At 38.3% G+C, this 21,951-nt stretch overlaps 2 protein-coding genes across 2 annotated transcripts in view; one reads left to right on the top strand and one right to left on the bottom strand.

Annotated features, from left to right (window-relative positions):
* The window catches only part of AGBL4 (AGBL carboxypeptidase 4), a 1,285,194-nt gene that overhangs the window by 287,989 nt on the left and 975,254 nt on the right, over window positions 1–21,951 (top strand). The gene's annotated exons all lie outside the window — the stretch shown is intronic.
* LOC132516198 (probable ATP-dependent RNA helicase DDX5) lies at window positions 19,096–21,304 on the bottom strand. The gene is given in 2 exon segments (XM_060142604.1): window positions 19,096–19,695; window positions 19,697–21,304. Coding segments are annotated over 2 exon segments (1,839 nt in total). The 5' UTR covers window positions 21,241–21,304; the 3' UTR covers window positions 19,096–19,400.

Consider the following 21,951-nt stretch of genomic DNA (forward strand, 5'->3'; position numbering starts at 1 on the left):
CCAGTTTTGTGTTATGTTTAACCTGTATTAAATCTAATTTGGAGATTCTGCTTTTGTGTAAAGACCACAAAGCAAAGTGTCTTTTGTGCCAGAGTGTATCTGACCCAGCAGAATTAAGCCAGCATGGACAATTCTTGCTGGCTTAGCAGGCTTGCCCTGACACCAGCTGACTGACCTGTGCCTGGCAAGGAAGGGGAGGGGAAGCTGCAGCAGAATTTATTGCCACTCATGGTGATCAGGTGATTTGGTATGAGCCCACAGTGTTCTTTCCACTCTACCATACAGCTTGTTTTTGTCCTCTGCCAAGCAGAGAAGCACCTGCTCCTGGGTCACACAGATCAAGCAAAAGAGGGGGCTGCCTGGGCACACTCCTAATTGTAATGGTGTGATGAAGGAGAAGGGGGATGGTGGAGAGTGTCAAGTATCTGTCAGGAGAGAGGGTGCTGGATCTGTCCTCATAACACAACTGGAAAATGACCAGTAAACTAGACTTCTGGGTGAATTCCAGAGGGTCAGTTGATAGCTTTAACTTCACCCACTGAATGCCAATCAGCTGGATTAGTCTCTTTCTTCCCACCCACCCCCCCCCACCTTACCTACATCATAGCAAGTACTTTGAGATAAGGAAGAAATGAGAAGTGGGGAACAGGTACGGATGAGTGGTTCACATCTGAGGCTGTGAATGGCAGACACTCACAGAAACATCCCCTTCATTTGTTGCCCATTGCCTGTGGTTCTGAGGTGGGTGCAACAATTTAAAGAGACGGATTGGCCTGGCCCTAGTGGTAGAAGTACTTCAATAGTGAGTATTGTCTAGGTATTGGTAGTTACTGGCATCTGGCCAGCACCAATGATGTGCTTCTACATTGTATTAGAAAGGTGCTTCTGGACTGATGCAGGTGAGAGATGCCGGCTAGTGACTAGAAAAATGCCAAAACCATCGTCTAGTTCTAGGGAAAGAAACTATCAGGGACTGGGTGAAAGGGTCTTTTTGTAACTGAGTGATGCTTCTAAAGACTTGAAATGAAAGTCAGGGATCATGTAAAAGAGATTCATTTATTTATTCAAGAGATATTTATTGAGATTCTGTCATGAAGTGGGGACTGGGCTGGGCTGGGAATATGAAGTTGAGCAAAACCAGCCACTAGTTATTATGGAGCTTATAGACTGGTAGAAAAGGTAGACATTAGTCAAATATTCACACAAATAAATAGGTATAGCAAACTGGTACAGGGGAAAGCATAGGTGCTATGGTAAGGTATGACAGATTATGACATGGTCTAGTGACACAAGGTGGTGTCTCTGAGGAGGTGACCATTAAGCTAAGGTTTGAAATTGGCTAGAAGTTAACTAAATGAAGCAGAGTGGTAAGAATCATTTGGGAATTAGGATCAACGTGTCAGTCAGTCACTTAAGGTGATATGGTGGCTACAGTTACTTTTTACATAGGTTGTCAGGGGTCAGAGCTTATGAGAATAGCTAATATCTGGTGATACTGGATGAAGAGAGAGAATTCTAAATGACAAACAAGGTTCTTAATGGTTCAGGTCCTTTATTTTCATGGACCCTCTTCTCAGTAACCAGCATGGTTATATGTGGCATGTAGAGTTAGTTGCCTTTCTATGTACATCTCTCAGGAACTCTCTGAAGGCATAAATAATGCATTACCATTTTTTGTTTAGCATATAGCAATAATTGAATATCTGCCGTGTGCTAGCTAGACTCTGTTTTGAGCACTGGTTAGTGTTAGGGAATGTAGTTACAGAGATGAAAATAAACAGTCCCTGCTCTCTATGCATTACAAACAAGTCTCAGGCAATGGTCCTCAAAATGCAGTTCTCAGAGCAGCATTGGCATCACTTGTCAGCTTGCTAAGACCACAGATTCATGGATCTGACTCCCACCTAATGATTCAGAATTTCTAGAGATTCAGGACGCTATTTTAATAAGCTGTCCAGTTGGTTCTTATTCACATTAAAGTTTGAAAACCACTGGTCTAGGATATGATATAATAAAGACATGACAATTTATGACAACAAAAAGACATTTATTGAGCATTTCCTATGTGCCAGACATTGTTCTGAGGATTTTACATGTATTATTCCATTTATTCCCTATAATAACCTTATCAATTGATATTATCATTATTTTCATCTCACTGATGAGAAAACTAAGGCTTAGAGAGCTTAATAAACTTGTATCTGGTTAATGATAAAACCAGGATAAACAGATAATTACAATAAACAGAAAATCTAATTCAATACGGTAAAGCAATAATAGAAGTGTGATCAGGTTGTAGCAGTTGTTGGCAGTTCTATGACAGGTGCACCAAATTTTCCTTGATGGGGCTTACAGATGGACTGTATAAAGTGAATGCTCTTCAGTGAGTACTGAACTTCTAGATCAGAAGCTAAGAGGTGGCATTCCATGTAATTTACAACAAGAATTGAGCGAAAGGGAGAGGCGTGCCATGTGTGTTTGGAAATCAGAATTTATTTGGGTCACTAGATGTGGTATTTGGATCAGGCAGCCAGGTCAACAGTGGGAGTTGGCATGAGGATTTAGAAACCCAAAGTCTAAGTCATGGCTGAGTACAGAACTCAGTAGGTTAGTGCTCAAGATACCCAAAGTAGGATGTCCAAAGTCCAGGGGCAAAGTTGAGATGGAAATTAGAGGTAGGGCCTTACTAAGGCTTTTGAAAGCCCTAGGCTTTCTTACTTTTTGAGATCTACCTTTCAATACAAACATTAAAATATACTGACCTCTCAAATCAAACAAAATTAGTGTATATCTCTAAAAAGGGTTGAGTTGAATTTCAGTTGGCTAGTTGACATTTTTGTAGCTATTTAATTCACACTTATTAATTTTGGCTTTAAAAGTTTCTTTTGTTCTTAATTAATTAATTAATTTTGGCTGCGTTGGGTCTTCGTTACTGCACACAGGCTTTCTCTAGGTGCAGCGAGCGGGGGCTACTCTTCGTTGCGGTGCGCAGGATTCTCATTACGGTGGCTTCTCTTGTTGCAGAGCACGGGCTCTAGGCATGCGGGCTTCAGTAGTTGTGGCACGTGGGCTCAGTAGGTGTGGCTCACAGACTCTAGAGTGCAGGCTCAGTAGTTGTGGCACATGGGCTTAGTTGCTCCGCGGCATGTGGGATCTTCCCGGACCAGGGCTTGAACCCGTATCCCCTGCATTGGCAGGCGGATTCTTAACCACTGTGCCACAAGGGAAGTCATGTTTTGTTTCATTTTTGAGCCAATATTTTTTTCAGATCTCAAAAATTTTTCATAGACTCGTGAAAGCCCTTAGGCTCTGGGCACTGTGAGTTTAGCACCTAGTGGATAAAACCACCTTAACCAGAGGAGGGAGTAAGATATTACCAGATAGGAGCAATGAGAAGGTTGTCATGATCTCCCAGAAGTCACTAGAATAAAGAGTGAGACATCAATAGATATAACAGGTCAGCTTCATTCTAACATTGACCTAGCATTGCTAAGGGAGTCGTAGATTATGCTTTGTTCAGTTCTTAGAGGCTGAGCCAAGACCTTATATGTCCACACTCAAGATGTATATTTAAATACCACTCATGCCCCCACCTCTACCCTCCCCTACTCAATGTTCCACACCAACAGCTACAGGGACTAGATTAAAAAGAAAACAAGAAAAACTGTCTAAATTCTGAAATGCTCTGCTTTTCAACAGTTTAGGCTTCATTCCCTGTTTCCCGTTTTCAGTCTCTGCCAAGCTCAGATGGCTTGTGTCTCATTTGGATTGGTGATTCCTTTTGGACTGTCTATCTGGCTTGGACCTGGCAAAACATTTTGGGGAAACCAGAGTTGCTGCTTCCACATTGTGTCATGGATGCCTTTACAATGATCTAGTAGAGTGTTTACTTCAATTTTCAGAAGTGAATCCTGAGATACCAAAAAGGTAAGTGATTGCACAGGGCTTCAGAGCCATTGGTGGTGGAAACAATAACAGAATTCACATTTCCTAATTCCCAGTCTTGTGTTATTTCTTAGTCTTATGCTTCTTAGCCTCCAATATTTTTACCTATAAAATAAGATGAACTCAGATATCAAGGTAAAGTAAGTGGTCCTTTGAATATCATTTAATAAGGAAGCAGAGTTACATATATATACATACTAAAACCAATGATATTAATATCAGTTAATATCTTTAAATTGCTCTACAAGTTAAAATAAAATCATTTTTTTCATATGTGCTATCTCACTTAATTCTCACAATTAACTTGTCATGTGGCTGTGCTTATTTTCCATATTTCAGTGATCAGAAAGCTGAGTATCATTTAAGAGACTCACTCAAAATCAGTGGTAGGGCTTCCCTGGTGGCGCAATGGTTGAGAGTCCCCCTGCCGATGCAGGGGACGTGGTTTCGTGCCCCGGTCTAGGAAGATCCCACATGCCGCGGAGCGGCTGGGCCCGTGAGCCATGGCCGCTTAGCGTTCGGAGCCTGTGCTCCGCAACGGAAGAGGCCACAACAGTGAGAGGCCCACATACCGCAAAAAAATAAAAATAAAAAATCAGTGGTAGAACCAGGACTCACATTTGATATTCTGATGACAAATGCTGTTTTCTTTCTGCTCTGACATATTACTGCCATCCTTCAATTTCAAACTGGTGAAACTTATTAATATACTTCCTTTTTTTAAAAAAAAAAAAATTATTTATTTATTTATTTTTGGCTGCCTTGGGTCTTCTGCTGCTCATGGACTTTCTCTAGTTGTGGTGAGCAGGGTCTACTCTTCATTCTGGTGTGCGGGCTTCTTGTGGTGGCTTCTCTTGTTGCAGATCAGGGACCCTAGGTGCACGGGCTTCAGTAGTTGTGGCTCATGGGCTCAGTAGTTGTAGCTCGCGGGCTCTAGAGCGCAGGCTCAGTAGTTGTGGCACATGGGCTTAGTTGCTCCGCTACATGTGGGATCTTCCCAGACCAGGGCTGGAACCTGTGTCCCCTGCATTGGCAGGCAGATTCTTAACCACTGTGCCACCGGGTAAGCCCAAGTATACTTTCAATTAATATGAAAATTGAAAAATGTGGGCCAACGTTTGCATGTTCTCTGCAAACTTATCCTTATTAAAGCAAATAATGGTATAAACCTCTCTGCAAGAGAGATTATGTATAGACCTGACTACTTTTGAACAGTTCAGAAGCATCTAATTGCACAAATCAATATGAATATTTTATATCTATACCATTAAGTGAACCTCCAAATGTTCTTTACTAAACGGTAGTTTATTGGCCTACCTTTAGTTACTGTGAATATAAGAAAGTAATACATTGCATTTATTTTAAAATATATTGTGATTCATCCTCTTAATTAAATCAGAGACTTCCCTTAATCTGAGGATGACAAATAAAATTCGTTATATTTTCACATCCCTTTATAGTATTCTTTTTTATTAAAGTATAGTTGATTTACAATATTATATTAGTTTTAGGTATACAATATAATGACTTGATATTTTTATAGATTCTACTCCATTTAAAGTTATTATAAAATATTGGCTATATTATCTCTGCTGTACAATATATCCTTGTAGCTTATTTATTTTATACACAGTAATTTGTACCTCTTTATCTCCTACCCCCATTTTGCCCCTCCCCCCTTCCCTCTCCCCTCTGGTGACCACTAGTTGTTCTCTATATCTGTGAGTCTGTTTCTGTTTTGTTGTATTAACTCGTTTGTCGTATTTTTTAGATTCCACATATAAGTGATAACATACAGCATTTGTCTTTCTCTGGCTGACTTATTTCACCATAATACCCTCCAGGGCCATACATGTTGTTGCAAATGGCAGAAGTTCGTTCTTTTTCATGGCTGAGTAATATTCCCTTGTATGTATGTACCACATCTTCTTTATCTCTTCATCTGTTAATGGAAACAGGTTGCTTCCATATCTTGGCTATTATAAATAATGTTTCTATGAACACTGGGGTGCATGTATCTTTTTTTTTTTGCTGCAAGTAAGTAGATTTTTATTGAATAATTAATTAAATTGTTTTAATCCTCTATGTAGGTCCATTTGTCCATAAGCATGTATCTTTTTGAATTAGTGTTTTTGTTTTCTTCTCTATACCCAGGAGTGGAATTGCTGGATCATATGGTAGTTCTATTTTTAGTTTTCAAGGTGCTTTTGCATTCACTGTGTCATATGATCTTAAACACAATGCTGTGAAACGAATAGGGCAAATATTATTTTTACTTCACAGATAAGGAAACCAAGGAATAGTGAGGTGAAATGACTTGTTCAAGGTTTCACAGCAAGGGTGTGCAAAACTCAAGTTGCTTACTTATATTGAGTGACACAACTTAGCAATATTTTCAAAGGCTATGGCAGATTTTTTTTTTGTGGGGGTCAGATTACAAACTCATGAGGGCAGGGAACATCTCTGTCTTATTTAGCTTTATTCCTTAGTGCCTAGCACAGTGTGTGGAACACAGTAGATGCTCATTAAATATTAGTTGAGTGAATGAAGGAAGGCTTTGGATCATGGAGTCATAGGTCATGAGGAGAAGCTACCCAAGGAAAGATTGACTGGATTATGTTTGAAAAGTGTGCTGGATCTCAGAATTTTTTATAGGTAGGAAGATCCTGGGTTTTGTCAGATGAATTGGCCTCCAGACTGAATGCATATAACCTGACGCTGCTACACAGCCCCCCTGAACATCCTTATATCATAGCACCTCTCGTTGTGTGTGCTATTTATCTGTTTAGTTGCCTGGCTTCCCTTGCAAACCGTGAGTCTCTTGAGAGCGGGAGGATGTCCCATTGTACTCCAGTCCATAGCGCTGAGCTTGACATATGATAGACCCCAAGTATATATCTGTAGAAGAAATGAATGAATGAATAAACAATAATATGATTCAGTATACAACAGCAAAATAGGCAAGTCAGTTAGGAAGCAACAGGGTTTGTAACAGGGAAGTCTTAAAATAATTAAGTCTGATTCAACATTAGGTTGGTAAGAAAGGTAGCCGCAGCTTTCCATGGTATATTTGCCTTTTACAATAGTCTGTATATATTTATGGTTTAAATGCTTTCAAAAGTCATTAAAAGGTTGTTTTATTGAACACTTCTATTTAGTTTGAATGTCCCTTTTTTGTAAAGGAATACTTTGTGCTTAAGGAGAAACTGAACATGGGCTTTCTATCAGGTCTTGAGCTCTACTTGCCTCTGTTTCTTTACCTGCAAAACAGGGGGTAGTAGTACTTCTATTAAATGAGACAATACTTGGGAAAGCTCCTAGCACAGTGCCTAGCTTATAGGAGGAGCTTTATAGATATTTATTGAATAAATGACTGAATGACTCTCATTTTCCTTTGACCTTCATTCTCCTGTCACTGAACTCTTGATCCTTTTAGCAAAAACTTTCGTGAGGAAGAAAAGAGTAAGACATTTTGTTGTCAACTGAAAATCAGCTTTTAAACATCATGTGTTGTGACTATGCTACTTTTGCCAGGAGGGATGTCCATTTTCCACCCTGGTGATAATAAATTTTTTTTTTTGCCTTAACCTCCAAAGAGTTTTAGAATTAATATTATTTTCCTCTCTTTGGGTGTGTTTTCCTTTGAGAATGGAATTTGGGTCTTGGTACTGGTATACTAGTTCAATACTCTTATTGTCCTCCATTTAGTCTAATGTTTCTTCATGGTTCAAATTGCCCTTCGTGAGGAGCCGAGCTTGTAATACACACTTGAGATAACGTGTAAATGCTTTCACTGGCTCAGTTCCCTTCCCCACCCAGCATGCCTGAGTCACCTTCACAACATCAAGATTAGGTGTACATGTACCGTCATAAATAATGCCTTGTGCAGGGGTAATGTAAATGGAATCTGTTGAAATATTGCCCATTATATTAAAATTTATGTTTCCATTATCATTTTTATTATATGAAACAAGTTTGAGCTTTATAAAGTCATTCAGAAAAGAGATCTGCATCACTGTTAGGACTGTCTGTCTACTTGGCATCTATGCCTAGCACAGTGAGAGTCATACGAACATTTCTAAGGCTATTATTTTTTTCCTCTCTGCTTTGAAGATCCAAATTGGATTACTTAACAAATTATTATTTGAAATACCTCTAACGGTGTTATATGAAAGTCCTAGACATAGCACTTCTCCATTCCCATGTCAGAAGGATCTTTATGAAATGCAAATCTAATCATATATCCCTTCCTGCCTTATCTCCTTCAATGGCTCCCTATTTCCTACCTTATGAAATAAAATAAGCTCCTTAGTTTGACAGAGCCTTCAATATCTGTCCTTGTTTTCTTCCTTTCCTCTCTCACCTTGTTGCCTAGGTCCTAAACTCAAAGTCTTTCCAACAGCAATGCTTGTAGTTTTCTCTCACGTAAAATGATATTTCATTCCTCTGTTCTTTTTCCAAAATTGTTCCCTTTCTGTGGGAGATATCACAGCCCACCTTTACCTAAAAATACTTCTTTAACACTTACTCATTTTAGGGCTCATTTCAGTTGTCACTTCTCTTGGAGAACTTCCCTTGATCTTCTAGGCTGGGTTAGAAGTTCCTCTTCCGTGTTCTCATAGCTCCTGGGACTTTCCTTTATCATAACATTTATGACCTTGTAGTATAATTCTGTGTTTATTTGTATATCTTCCTCATTATATTTTAAGATCCTTAGAGATGAGGACGCTGTCATATCCATTTCAGTATCCCAACAGGGCTGCAGCTAGCTCCTAATAAATATTTATTTGAGTTAGAAAAAAACATACTCATTCCATTGGGCCAGACTTAGCCCATAACAGGAAGTCTTTGTGTGAGGCACACCCTGATTAACTGTGTAGCAGGTCTGCTTAGGCCCCCACAGCGTGTGATGTACAATAAGTGCTCAGAGTATGTTTGTTACGATGAATCCATCAAGTAGTCAATGAACACAGGATGGCAGGAAAAGTTGAAAAGCAATTGAAACAGGCAATTAAGCAATTAAGAAGAAAATGTAAATCATCATAAAGAAGACTTGAAATATCTGTAATAAAGGGAATGTTTCTGGGACAAGCCTTTCTCTAAACATAGAAAAAGTTGTAAAGTGGAAGATCTTCACAATCAATCAGTAGATACACAAACTCTGAAATTACTTTAATTTCTGCTAGCTTGTTTTACTGAAGGTATATCATCCTCTGTGTGAGATGTTTATTTTCTTTGAAGCTATCACCAATGTATCTCAATAGCAGGGTATTAACCGTTTATCCAAACTGACCAGAACAGGGAAATAGAATAGGTAGCGACTTAAAAAGCAGTGTGGAGAGGTATAGAGTAAACTACAACAGCTTTGAGAATTTCTTTATTTTTCTTTTTTTTTTTTTGTCTCTTTTTTAAATAACAAACCTCTCACAATGTGAAAAACACTTTGGTAGAAAAGAATGTAATATTGAAAACAGGGAATAGAAACATTGAATTAAAACTTCAGCTTCACCATTTCCTATCATTGTGACTTTATTAGTGCTCTCTGATTGTCTTCATTAGACCGTCATATTTTCCTTTTGATGTGATGGCTACCATTTGGTGAAGACCTGCTGTGTACTAAAACTTTACTTACATTTTGCTATTTAATTCTCCTCCTGAATCCTCTGATATAGGTGTTATTATCCCCATTTTAGAGATAAGGGAACTAAAGTTTAAAAGGGTACAGTAAGTTGTTTAAGTTCACACAGTGATAAAAATCAGGATACTAGCTCTGGCCTGTCTAATGCAAACATGCATCCCTAGTTGGAGTTAGCCCATTATTTTGTAGATACAAAATTAGAACCTACCTTCTTTTTTTCTGAGAATGTCTTCCTGTACATAATGCTTAATCATTACCCTTTAGTGATGAAAGAGTAATCATTATAGTACTCTTTAATGTAAAGAACTGGTTCACATTAAAGTGTAATATAATTTCCCTTTAGATTTAATCCGTATTGGTACTTAGAAGGCTTTAATGCCAAATGTTAAGAGATTGGAAACTTGATCATTGAACTAGATGAGCTCAGGCTCTTTGAGCCCCAGAGAAAGGCTCCTCCAGGTGAGTTCACTAGCACTTGATTCAGGGACCATCCCAAAACATAAATTTTGGAAATAACAGTGAAAGCAAAACATCACTAATTTTGACTGATATGGGAAGAGTCTGAATTAAGGAGAGATCTCCTTTCTGTGGTATCATGTGGGAAATTCAGTTTTCTACTAGAAAGAACACTAGTCTTGAACTTTGAAGATATGGGTTCATTTTCCAGTTCTGCCACATGGCAGAGGTTGTGGTATGACTGCTGTTTGTATGACGTTGAATAAGTCAGTTATTTTCTACAGGCTTTTCTTTTCCCATTTGTAAAATGGGGATGGTTATCCTTGGTCAGCCTACATCACGAAGTTGCTTTAAGGATAAGATAAAGTGAGATACTGGGAGGGAAAGTATTTTGGAATCTTATGCAAGATTTTTAAAAATCTGACTTATGGAGGAGAGAAAAATAATAGTAGCAATGTCCTGGCTTTGTCAGTTTCTAGTCCTGTGTCCTAAGATGAGATCTTCTGCTCACTGCCTCTGCTTCCTCATCAATAAAATCTGTGGGGAATAATGAAATGAGTCTTATTAGTGTATTAAATAAAGATTAAATGAGATAATACATGTAAAATGTTTAGAATAGTGCCTGGCAATTAACACTCATTGAAAGTTAACTGCCATTATTATTATTAATAATAGGGGTGGTGGTACTGGTACGGTCTGCTGAGTTTCTCTTTGAACTAGGTATATTGTTAGGAATAGCTTTTTCATTTAATTCTCAGAGTCACCCTATTAGGTAAGTATTAATATTCTAGTTTTGAAGAAACAGAGGCTCGGATAGTTGGTTCAAGATCCTATAGCTCATAAATAGTGCAGCTATGATTTGAACCTAGTTCTGTTTTACTTTGAAGCTCAGGCTCTTTCCACTATGCCAAGCTTCCTCCTATACATTTTAAAGAACTGTTTCAGTATAGAGCTTTTTACTTTTCTCAGGGCTATAATGCAGGACTACTCCACTACTTGCTTTGCTTTTTTTCTCACCTCTCAAATACCACTTCTCAAATTTTAACAGTTTGTTCAAGTGTTCTGAGTGCATACTTTGTGCACAGCAGCATTCAAACAAAAGAAGCTTTGCATATCCTGTTTAATTCTCATGATGATCTGTGGAGTAGGCAAGATCACTCTTTATTTGTAGTTCAGGACTGTTAGACATAAAAGGGAGAGTCATCTGTTAATGGTAACAGAATGAGAGAGTAGCATGTTTGAGATTGAAATCTAGGTTTCCTGACTTGGTATTTCCTCTCCACTGCATTGTGTTGGCTGCCATCTTGGACCCCATCTAAAGGGAATCAGGTCCTAATTACTCTTATGGGTAGAAACTAGAGGATGGTGCCATGTCTTGAGCTACTTACTCTCTTTTTTTTTTAATTTTTTAATTTTATTTATTTTTATACAGCAGGTTCTTATTAGTTATCATTTTCTACATATAGTGTATATATGTCAATCCCAATCTCCCAATTCATACCACCACCACCACCACCACCACCCCCGCCACTTTCCCCGCTTTGGTGTCCATACGTTTGTTCAATACATTGAGCTACTTACTCTCTTAACTAGATTAAACAATTCCTCCTGGATTCTTTTTGTTGCTGTTAACTCACAAAGCAAGCCTTCACTTCACCAACAATGTACAATTAACCTTTCACTCTCTCCTTAATAGAAGAGGGCTGAATTGTCAGACTGGGTTCTGAGAATTCTGTCTTAATGGGCTCCTTTCCTAACACAACAGCAATAATACTAACCACCACAACTGCAGCAGCTTAACTTTCCGTGTGTGCTTACTATATGCCAGGAAGTATTCCTGAGCTTTATATGTATTAATGGTTGTAATCCTCCCCATAACAGTACATGGTAGGTACTGTTATTATTTATCCCTATTTAAAGATGAGGAAACTAAGGGACAAAAAGGTTATGTAACTTGCTCCAAGGCCATTTAATACAAGGTAGTTTAGCTACAAATTCTAAGCTCTTAAACATTATGTTTTACTACATTTCCTTAGGTAACAGAATCTTCATCTATGTCACTTTCCTGCTCAGAAACCTCCAATGGCTCCCTAAAGTGCAAACTTTTTACCTTGGCATTTAGAGGACTCCCTGGTGTCAAACCAGTCCTTATTTCTAGCTGCGTTTCTCATTACTCATCATTTTGAAAAATCTTGGGCTTTGGAGTCACAGATACATGTTTTTATTGCTCAGTCCTATCATTAAATAGCTGTGAAAATCTTGGGCAAGATAATTTATATTTCAAAGTATCTAAAAGTTGAGGGTAATAAAACTTGCCTCAATAGGTAAATGAAATAATGCATATAAATGCCTAATACAGGGTCTGACATAGAGACAATATTATTTTAAAAATGCTTAGTTATCCTCCAGCAAAAACTAATCTGCCCTACACTTTCCTACCTCCTTCCCTTTGCTTATGTTTCCCCTACAGTAAGTACTTTAAGCAGGGACTGTGTCTTTCTTCCGTCATCCTCAAGTCTTAGCAGAAGCATTGGGTTTGGACACATGGTAGCTGCTGGCTTAAGTGAATCATGTCATCAGATGCTTGAAATTGTCTGTGTTCAGTGCTGTAATCCTCAGACTAAGGAGAAGGGAAGGAAGCTATTTATATGCCATGCCTGTCACTTTATATACCTCATTTTTTGGAATATTCATAATATTCACAATAATATGAAATAGTCATTATTATTTTCATTTTACAGATGAAGAAACTTAGATCTAAGAGAATAAGCGACTTGCTTAAGGTTACATAGTTAGGAGGTTGCATAGTTCGGAGGGATTTGAACCCATATCTATCTGACTTTCTGTTTCACTGGCTTTATTTCTGTTTATTAGTAAAAAGAGACACCATCTGATCTACTAGTTGTGGTGGAGTCATTGAAATCAGAGCCATAAAACATTATCTGGCCAACTTCTTCATTTTACAGATGAGGAGACTCCGACCCAGGAAGAATAAGAGGTTTACTCAAGGTTACTTAAAGAAAAAAAGCCAAACTATGTCTGAGTTCCAAACCAGCTCTAAATATAGTAATTTTCTAAGAGACCTAGATGTCTCTCCCTTTGTGGACCAATAAAATGTATTTTTCTTCTGAACTTCTGGCCCTCCACTTAGGCCCTTATCTTATCACCTTCACAAACATAGACTACCTTATTTAGGTTAATGAGATATCACTATTAATTTTTCTTCTGTGAGCCACATTAGAGGTCAAAGGTGGTAAGCCCAAGCTATGCTTAGTTTCTAATTGTAAATGTTGGAGCAGAAATACATCTAGTTATCTTCCTGAAATTTCATAACAGTAATATTACCACTTCTTTATCTGGAACTTCTAACTTTTAAAAAAACATCTTTTCGTATTTTGTGTACCTCTGAAGAAAAGATTGGAGGATTATATTAGATGATCCCTAAGATCTCTTAATTCTGAGGTTCTGATTCTGTGATTTTGATGCTTACAACTTAATTTTACATTTTATATTTACTTGTGTGACTTTGATTCATCTTTGCACTATGAATTCCATGAGGGTGGAGCCAGTGTCTGTTTTTGCTCACTCTTGTATCCCCAAAGCCTGCACATAATAGGTACCCAGAAAGTATTTGTTGATTGAATAAAGAACTATGTGAGATTGCAAGGTGATTATCATCGCTATTTGTTATATTACTAAATCAAAGCTAAGAAGAAAAATGACTTGTTTAAGAACAGCTGCTATTTAGTGGCAGAGCCATTCGGAAACCCGTTATCTCCTGGCTCTTGGGTTGTTGGCATGAGCAGATAAAGTAATAAAATTCTGAATCCTCATAGATTATCTCATGCCTGTTTTTAAAGTCATTAGTAGTCATGTGAATTAAGCTCTTAAATACTTATTTAATAATAAAAGACTCCTTTAAAAAAAATAAAATGGCAAAAACTGTAAAACACTTACAGATAATTACTTTTTTCCTCTCAGAAGTACCTGAGTTCTTAGTTGAATTTTCTTCAGCTTTCAACTCTAGGTTAAGGGAAAATTTTCTTTGAGTCTTGCTGCTTGTAGTAGAAGTTATTGAAAAGGCAGCAGCTTCACACACTCACCAGAATAAAAAAGACTGAAAACACTAAATGTTAATGAAGTTGTAGAATAATAGAACTTTCATACACTCTCAGCAAGTCAAATCCAGCTTATTTGGTTTTTTATGGCTCTTGAGTAAAAATGATTTTTACAGATGAACATTTGCAATTGATTTGATGATAGGCAACACTGGCTTTGCCTCCCAAATTAGAGAAATGATATTCCCACAGAAAATTCCATTCTATTCATTACTAAACCTGTATTACAAAAAAGAGCTCATTTTATTACTATTATATTTTACATTTCATCAATAAAAATTTTGTGGAAATGTGTTTTTGCTCTTGTTACATAAGTTCCAATATAATATACTTTGGTTTTTGCCTCTGCTATCGGCCCTTTACAGAAAAAGTTTGTCAACCACTGTAATAGATATTGTACATACTAACTTATTTTTTCTTCATCACATCCCTGGCAGAGATACATTATTATCCCTCATTTTTAGATAAGGAAACAGGATCAAAAAGACCCAATGTCAAATGACTCCTAAGTAGCAGAGCTGAGAATCTCTTAGGATTAATTTTGGTTTGATACCGATACCTGTATTTTTGTGCTCCACCATGCTGCCTTCTTCCTTAAAGGGTGTGAGTGGAACAGACCTTTCAACCTCCTGAGTCTGGGCCTGGTGACAATCTTAGTCCTGTGTACAAATGTCTATGGGAGGCCCAGCCCTGGTTTTACCCATATAATTCTTCCCTGCCGTGAAATCTAATGTCTTATTCTCTCCTTCTATATTCATATCTTATAATCTAGACCATTTTACAGATGAAAAATTTGAGGCTAGAGAGTTTCAGTGGCTTCCCAAGGTCTCATAGTTTTTCTCATAGGAAATACCTGGAAAAGTACTCTTCTCAGATTTGCCTTTGATTCCTTGTGCATGTTCCCAGATATTCCCCCAAATGTGAACATTTTTGATGCTTAATTTCTCTATTCATAAAGTAGGACTGATAATTCTTGCCCTGCTTTTATCATTGTGAGGATCAAAGGGGAAAGTTTATATGAAAAGCATTTGAAAACCATTAAACATTATCATTGTACATTATTGTCATGATTGTTATTATTGTTATAATTATTGCTATTTCTGGGAATCTTTCTAATTTATCACTAATCAAAATAATATCATCAGGATCTCCAAATCTGTTTTTTCTTTTGAAATCAAAGATCCTACAGATGCGGCAGAGACAACTATGGTGTGTCCTGACATTCATGCTTTAAGGTCTTGAGTGTTGAGAGATCAGCACAGGTTTTCTTGGTGCTCTGTCAAATGTTATGTGATTAAAGGTACTGAGTGCACTAACGTAATCCTGTAATTAGATGTTATTATGCCAAAGGGTATACTACACCCTGCCCCCATTCGAAGATGTGAGTTGACTTTTGAGAATGTGCATATTGAAGAGAGAATAGACCTCTAATTAAGTAAATAAATTTAACTCCTGGAAAATTATATTTTAATAAGACGATTCAAACCACAAAAAATGACAATTAAAGTATATTAAAGTTGTTCTAAAAATCTCAAAGCAAGGATATTCACTATGTTAATGATGAAGCCAGGAATAGATCCACAGAGTCAAAAGCCATAGCTCATATACGCTGTGTCTCTCAGCACTGGGAGTTTAAAGTTAGATTTCAATGTGGGCTTCTGTGGATTTTATTTTGTTAAGATTTGGATGAGGGTTATGAGAAAATGTCCTACTTAATTAAAATATACCCTAAACTGTCCTGTAAGAACTGAGGTTAGGAGTGAGTAAGCTCTGGAGGGAGGGAAGTAGGGCTAGACTGGTGACCTTGTTTCCTAAAATCTTATCTTCACCTTCCTAGTCCCTCCCTCTGATCTTGCTGCCATCAGAGGAACACTGTTACCTCTTTTTCTTTTTTTTTTAAACATCTTTATTGAAGTATAATTGCTTTACAATGGTGTGTTAGTTTCTGCTTTATAACAAAGTGAATCAGTTATACATATACATATGTTCCCATATCTCTTCCCTCCCTGTGCTATGCGGCTGCTTCCCACTAGCTATCTATTTTACGTTTGGTAGTGTATATATGTTCATGCCACTCTCTCACTTTGTCACAGCGTACCCTTCCCCCTCCCCATATCCTCAAGTCCATTCTCTAGTAGGTCTGTGTCTTTAGTTCCCTCTTACCCCTAGGTTCTTCATGACCTTTTTTTTTTCTTAGATTCCATATATATATATATATCTTCTTTTCAAACCCCATGTTTGAAAACCTTGTATACAAACCCCTTTGCTTGGGTCTTTTAAAAAGGGCTATGACAGCCTAGCATTTTTTTTTAACATCTTTATTGGAGTATAATTGCTTTACATGGTTGTGTTAGTTGCTGCTGTATAACAAAGTGAATCAGCTATACGTATACATTTGAAATAAACTTTATTTACTAAAGGGAGCAATGTGTTTAAGTAAAATGAGGTAGGGTTGATTTAAACGATAGATTTTTGTCAAAATGATACAGAAATACATCAAAAATCTTGAAGATCTTCTGCCCGCTTTTTAATCAGATTGGGCTTTCTTTTCTTTTTTTTTTTTTTTTGCTATTGAATTGTATGAGTTCTTGATATATCGTTATAGTGTACACTTAAAACTAATAATATTATACGTTGATTATACCTCAGTAAGAAAGAATCATGAAGCTAGAACCCATGACTAAGATTTGGGAAACATACTAGTCTGTCTACAGGCTTTTCTAAGAGGAGGCTGCTGCCACATTGCGGTTTCCTCTCACACCCATCTTTTCCTTTTCTGTGTCCCAGTCATCCTGGCCCTCTTAGATTCTCTAGTGTCCCATGCTACCTCTTGACTCAGGGATTCTGTGCATGCTGCTCCCTCTACCTGAAAAGCTTTCTTACCACCCCTATAAACATACCTTTTGTCTGTTGTTCCCAATCAACTGTCAGATCTCAGTGGAATGGCACTTTCTGAGAGAAACCTGGCTCCACATTCTAAATTATCCCACTGTTATATGCTCTCAAATCATCCTGCACTCTTTTATTCAAAAAAAAATGCTTTTTAAAATAAATTTATTTATTTTTGGCTGCATTGGGTCCTTGTTGCTGGGGCTTTTCTCTAGTTGCGGTGAGCAGGGGCTACTCTTCCTTGCGGTGCTTGGGCTTCTCATTGCAGTGGCCCCTCTTGTTGCGGAGCACAGGCTCAGTAGTTGTGACACACGGGCTTAGTTTCTCTGCGGCATGTGGAATCTTCCCAGACCAGGGCTTGAACCCGTGTCCTCTGCTTTGGCAGGTGGATTCTTAACCACTGAGCCACCAGGGAAGCCCTCATCCTGCACTGTTTTAAATGTGTATTTTCATTTATATTAGTGTGATTATATGGTTATCTCTCTCTCCCTCTACTAAACTATATGCTCTACAAGATCAAGGACCACGCTTTTTCCTCATGTTGTACCCTAGGGCCTCCACAGCACACAGTAGGCATTCAGTGAATGTGTTAAATGAATGAATAGAAAGAAATGATTGCAAAAATACTTTGGCTACATAAAAGTTAAATTTCCAAAGGAGATTTAGGATCCCAAGAGAAATATACCATTCTTGCTAGTGTCATCTTCAGCTCTTTAAAAAAAAATTATTATCAACATCCTTTTTTTCAGAGTGATGATGACTCATATCTGCTCAAATAAAATAACCTTCATATCTTGCCAAACTCATTGAGCAGAAGCAGTCTGTTCATTTGCTGGTAGAAACAGAGAAGGGAAAAGAGGCTATTACAGGGTTTATGGGTTCATTTTTTCCCAGTAACACGTTCTCCCCAACATGCTAGGCAGTTCTCTAAATATAGCGAGGCAGAGACAAGTGTTCTACTGTGGATCTCTAGATCAGTATTCTGACAAGTAGAGATCAAGCTAGCTAGACTCAAGGTTCAGAAAGTGCAAACTGGTTTTATAGCCCTAAACTGGATATATATGTCTTCTCCATGACTCACTCTCCTTCCTGACCTACAGAGTCACTGCAGCTTCATGTGCTCAGTTATGATTGTCTCCTCCTTGCGAATCTTCTTGGCCTCAGTTCTAGGTAATAAAAATAAATTTTTCTTTTATGTGAACGTGGTTCTGATTAGCTTTTTTTTTCTTAACATCTTTATTGGAGTATAATTGCTTTACAATGTTGTGTTAGTTCCTGCTGTATAACAAAGTGAACCAGCTATATGAATACATATATCCCCATATCCCCTCCCTCTTGCTTCTCCCTCCCACCCTTCCTATCCCACTCCTCTAGGTGGTCACAAAGTACCGAGCTCGTCTCCCTGTTCTATGCAGCTGCTTCCCACTACCTATCTTCTATTTTACATTTGGGAGTGTATATATGTCAATGCTACTCTCTCACTTTGTCACAGCTTACCCTTCCCCCTCCCCGTGTCCTCAAGTCCATTCTCTACGTCTGCATCTTTACTCCTGTCCTACCTCTAGGTTCATGAGAACCTTTTTTTTTTTAGATTCCATGTGTATGTGTTAGCATACGCTATTTGTTTTTCTCTTTCTGACTTACTTCACTCTGTATGACACACTCTAGGTCCATTTACCTCACTACAGACAACTCAATTTCATCTCTTTTTATGGCTGAGTAATATTCCATTGTATATATGTGCCACATCTTCTTTAGCCATTCATCTGTCAGTGGACACGTAGGTTGCTTCCATGTCCTAGCTACCGTAAATAGTACTGCAATGAACATTGTGGTACATAACTCTTTTTGAATTATGGTTTTCTCAGGGTGTATGCCTGGTAGTGGGATTACTGGCCATGTGTTAGTTCTATTTTTAGTTTTTTAAGGAACCTCCATACTGTTCTCCATAGTGGCTGTATCAATTCACATTCCCACCAACAGTGCAAGAGGGTTCCCTTTTCTCCACACCCTCTCCAGCATTTATTTATTTATTTATTTATTTATTTATTTTTCCAGTCTTCAAATATTTTTTATTGGAAGGCCATGCATTGCCTTCATTTATTGTATTTCAAATCACTATACATATACTTTTGTGAAAACACTGCCTGCATTTTCTAGTACAAAGAAACCAAAAATTGTTTCAGGAATGTAGAGAAATTTCCAACTTAAATAGCGAAAAAGTGCACCATAATTACTGCTGCACTGCAGTCATTTCTTCATTTCCCATGTTTCTTAAATAACTACCTTGTGTGATAACACACGATATAAAGAGTAATTATGAAAAACAGACATTTACATATACTTCTAAAGTTTTATTGAGAATATCCTATTGGCATTGGATAATCAATAGGCGCAGCTGTAGTAGCAGGATATGCATATGCCTGTTGGTTCATACCATTGTGCATATTGGGAATATTACGTCCATGTTGCTGAGTGCTATCATATGCATTCTGGTAAGTCCCTGTTGGATTACCAGTCCTAAAGCTGCTCTGTATACCAGCAGACACAAAATTACTTCCAGAGCTCCCATTGGTGTAATCTGAAGCACTGTAAACACCATTTTGAGTTTTTGCCCCAAAATCTCTCTTAAGCAGACTAGAGTAACCTGTCATAATTTTCCCTGTCTCTAAATGTATTAAATCCACCCCTTTTGCCAACAGAGTATCTGTCCCGATGGTCATCCTTCATGCCTCCCCTACCCCTGGAACGACCTGAACCTCTGTCTTCGACCAACTGAAGCAATTTGGGATTAATTGCTTGATTAGCTTCACGAAGCACAGAGATAAGGTCACTCACTTGCTTTATGTTATCAGGTGTAAAGAAAGTGTATGCTGTGCCTGTTTTGGTACTGCGAGCAGTTCTTCCAATTCGATGAATGTAATCCTCTGAGGAGTTAGGGTAGTCATAATTGATGACAAATTTCACATCTTCCACATCTAGCCCTCTGGAGGCCACATCTGTAGCAATCAGAATAGGAGCCTTTCCATGTTTGAATTCATTTAGAACCCAGTCACGTTCCTGTTGACTCTTGTCACCATGGATACCCATGACAGGCCACCCATCTATCCTCATTTTTCTAGTGAGTTCATCACATCTTCTTTTGGTTTCAACAAAAACAATGATTTTAATCACCTTCTCACTCATGATCTCTTCCATTAAATGAATAAGCTTTTCATCCTTTTCTACATCGTGACACACATCCACAATCTGAAGAATGTTGTGATTTGCACTCAGTTCTAGTGCACCAATGTTTATATGAATATAGTCTTTCAGGAAATCTTCAGCAAGCTGTCTTACTTCTTTTGGCCAAGTAGCACTCCACATTAGGGTTTGCCTATCAGGTCTTATCTAATCCACAATCTTCCTTATTTGGGGTTCGAATCCCATATCAAGCATTCTGTCTGCTTCATCAAGGACAAGATAGGTGGTTCTTCTTAGATTGGTTTTCCCACATTCTAAAAAGGCAGTAAGTCTTCCAGGTGTTGCAATACAGATTTCTACATCTCTCTCCAAATAACGTATTTGTGGTCCCTTGGGAGCACCACCATAAATACAAGTGGACTTCAAGCAACATGCTCTACAGTATTCAGCAGCTACTTGCTGTACCTGTTGGGCCAGTTCCTGAGTTGGTGCCAGCACCAAGCAAATAGGTCCATCTCCTCTCTCTAGGAGTGGCTGATGATTGATGTGGACAATGGCAGGCATCAAATAAGACAACGCCTTCCTAGATCCAGTTTCTGCTACCCCAACCATATCCAATCCATTTAGAGCAACTGGCCATCCCTGAGCTTGAATAGCTGTGGGTTCAGTAAAGTTCTGCCTTGCAATCACGTCCATGACATTTGGAGGGAAGTTCGCTTCATAAAAGTTCAGTACTGGCTTTGGGCAGTTGTGACCTCTAACTGTAATTTCCTTGCTTCTTCTGTATGTCTCTCCCTCTTGCGCTGTACACCTAGCCAAATCAGGGTGTTCTTGATAAAAATTCTTCTCAAATTTGGGCAGCTCATCAAGATTCCACTTCTTTTTAACCAATTTCTCCCCAGGGTTTCCAAACTTCTTTCCAGATAACGGCCCTGCCCTACTTCCTCCAAATCGAGGGACACAAAACCCTCGATCCCAGGTGCAGTCTCGGTCACTCGAATAACCTAACATGGCGTCAGTGGTTGCGGTTGGTGGGAAGTGAAGCAGAGAGAATCGAGCGCTACGAGTAACCGGAGGTGGCTCCAGCAACAGCGAACTCTTGTGGGGCAGGCAGCGGAGGGATGGCGATGACAAGAGCTGGGGCTGCTGCACAAAAGTCCGGTGGAAATGAATGAGGTCTCCAGCATTTATTGTTTGTAGATTTTTTGATGATGGCCATTCTGACCTGTGTGAGGTGATACCTCATTGTAGTTTTGATTTGCAGTTCTCTAATGATCAGTGATGTTGAGTATCCTTTCATGTGTTTGTTGGCCATCTGTATATCTTCTTTGGAGAAATGTCTGTTTAGGTCTTCTGCCCATTTTGGGGTTGTGTTGTTTACTTTTTTGATATTGATCTGAATGAGCTGCTTGTCTATTTTAGAGATTAATTCTTTGTCAATTGCTTCATTTGCAAATATTTTCTCCCATTCTGAGGGTTGTCTTTTCTCTTGTTTATGGTTTCCGTTGCCCTGCAAAAGCTTTTAAGTTTCATTAGGTTCCATTTGTTTATTTTTGCATTTATTTCCATTTCTCTAGGAGGTGGGTCCAAAAGGATCTTGCTGTGATTTACGTTAAAGGGTGTTTGGCCTATGTTTTCCTCTAAGAGTTTTTTAGTGTCTGGCCTTACATTTAAGTCTTTAATCCATTTAAGTTTATGTTTGTGTATGGTGTTAGGGAGTGT

Source organism: Lagenorhynchus albirostris, chromosome 2 (genome assembly GCF_949774975.1).
Source record: "Lagenorhynchus albirostris chromosome 2, mLagAlb1.1, whole genome shotgun sequence".
In the NCBI taxonomy this organism is placed as follows: domain Eukaryota; kingdom Metazoa; phylum Chordata; class Mammalia; order Artiodactyla; family Delphinidae; genus Lagenorhynchus; species Lagenorhynchus albirostris.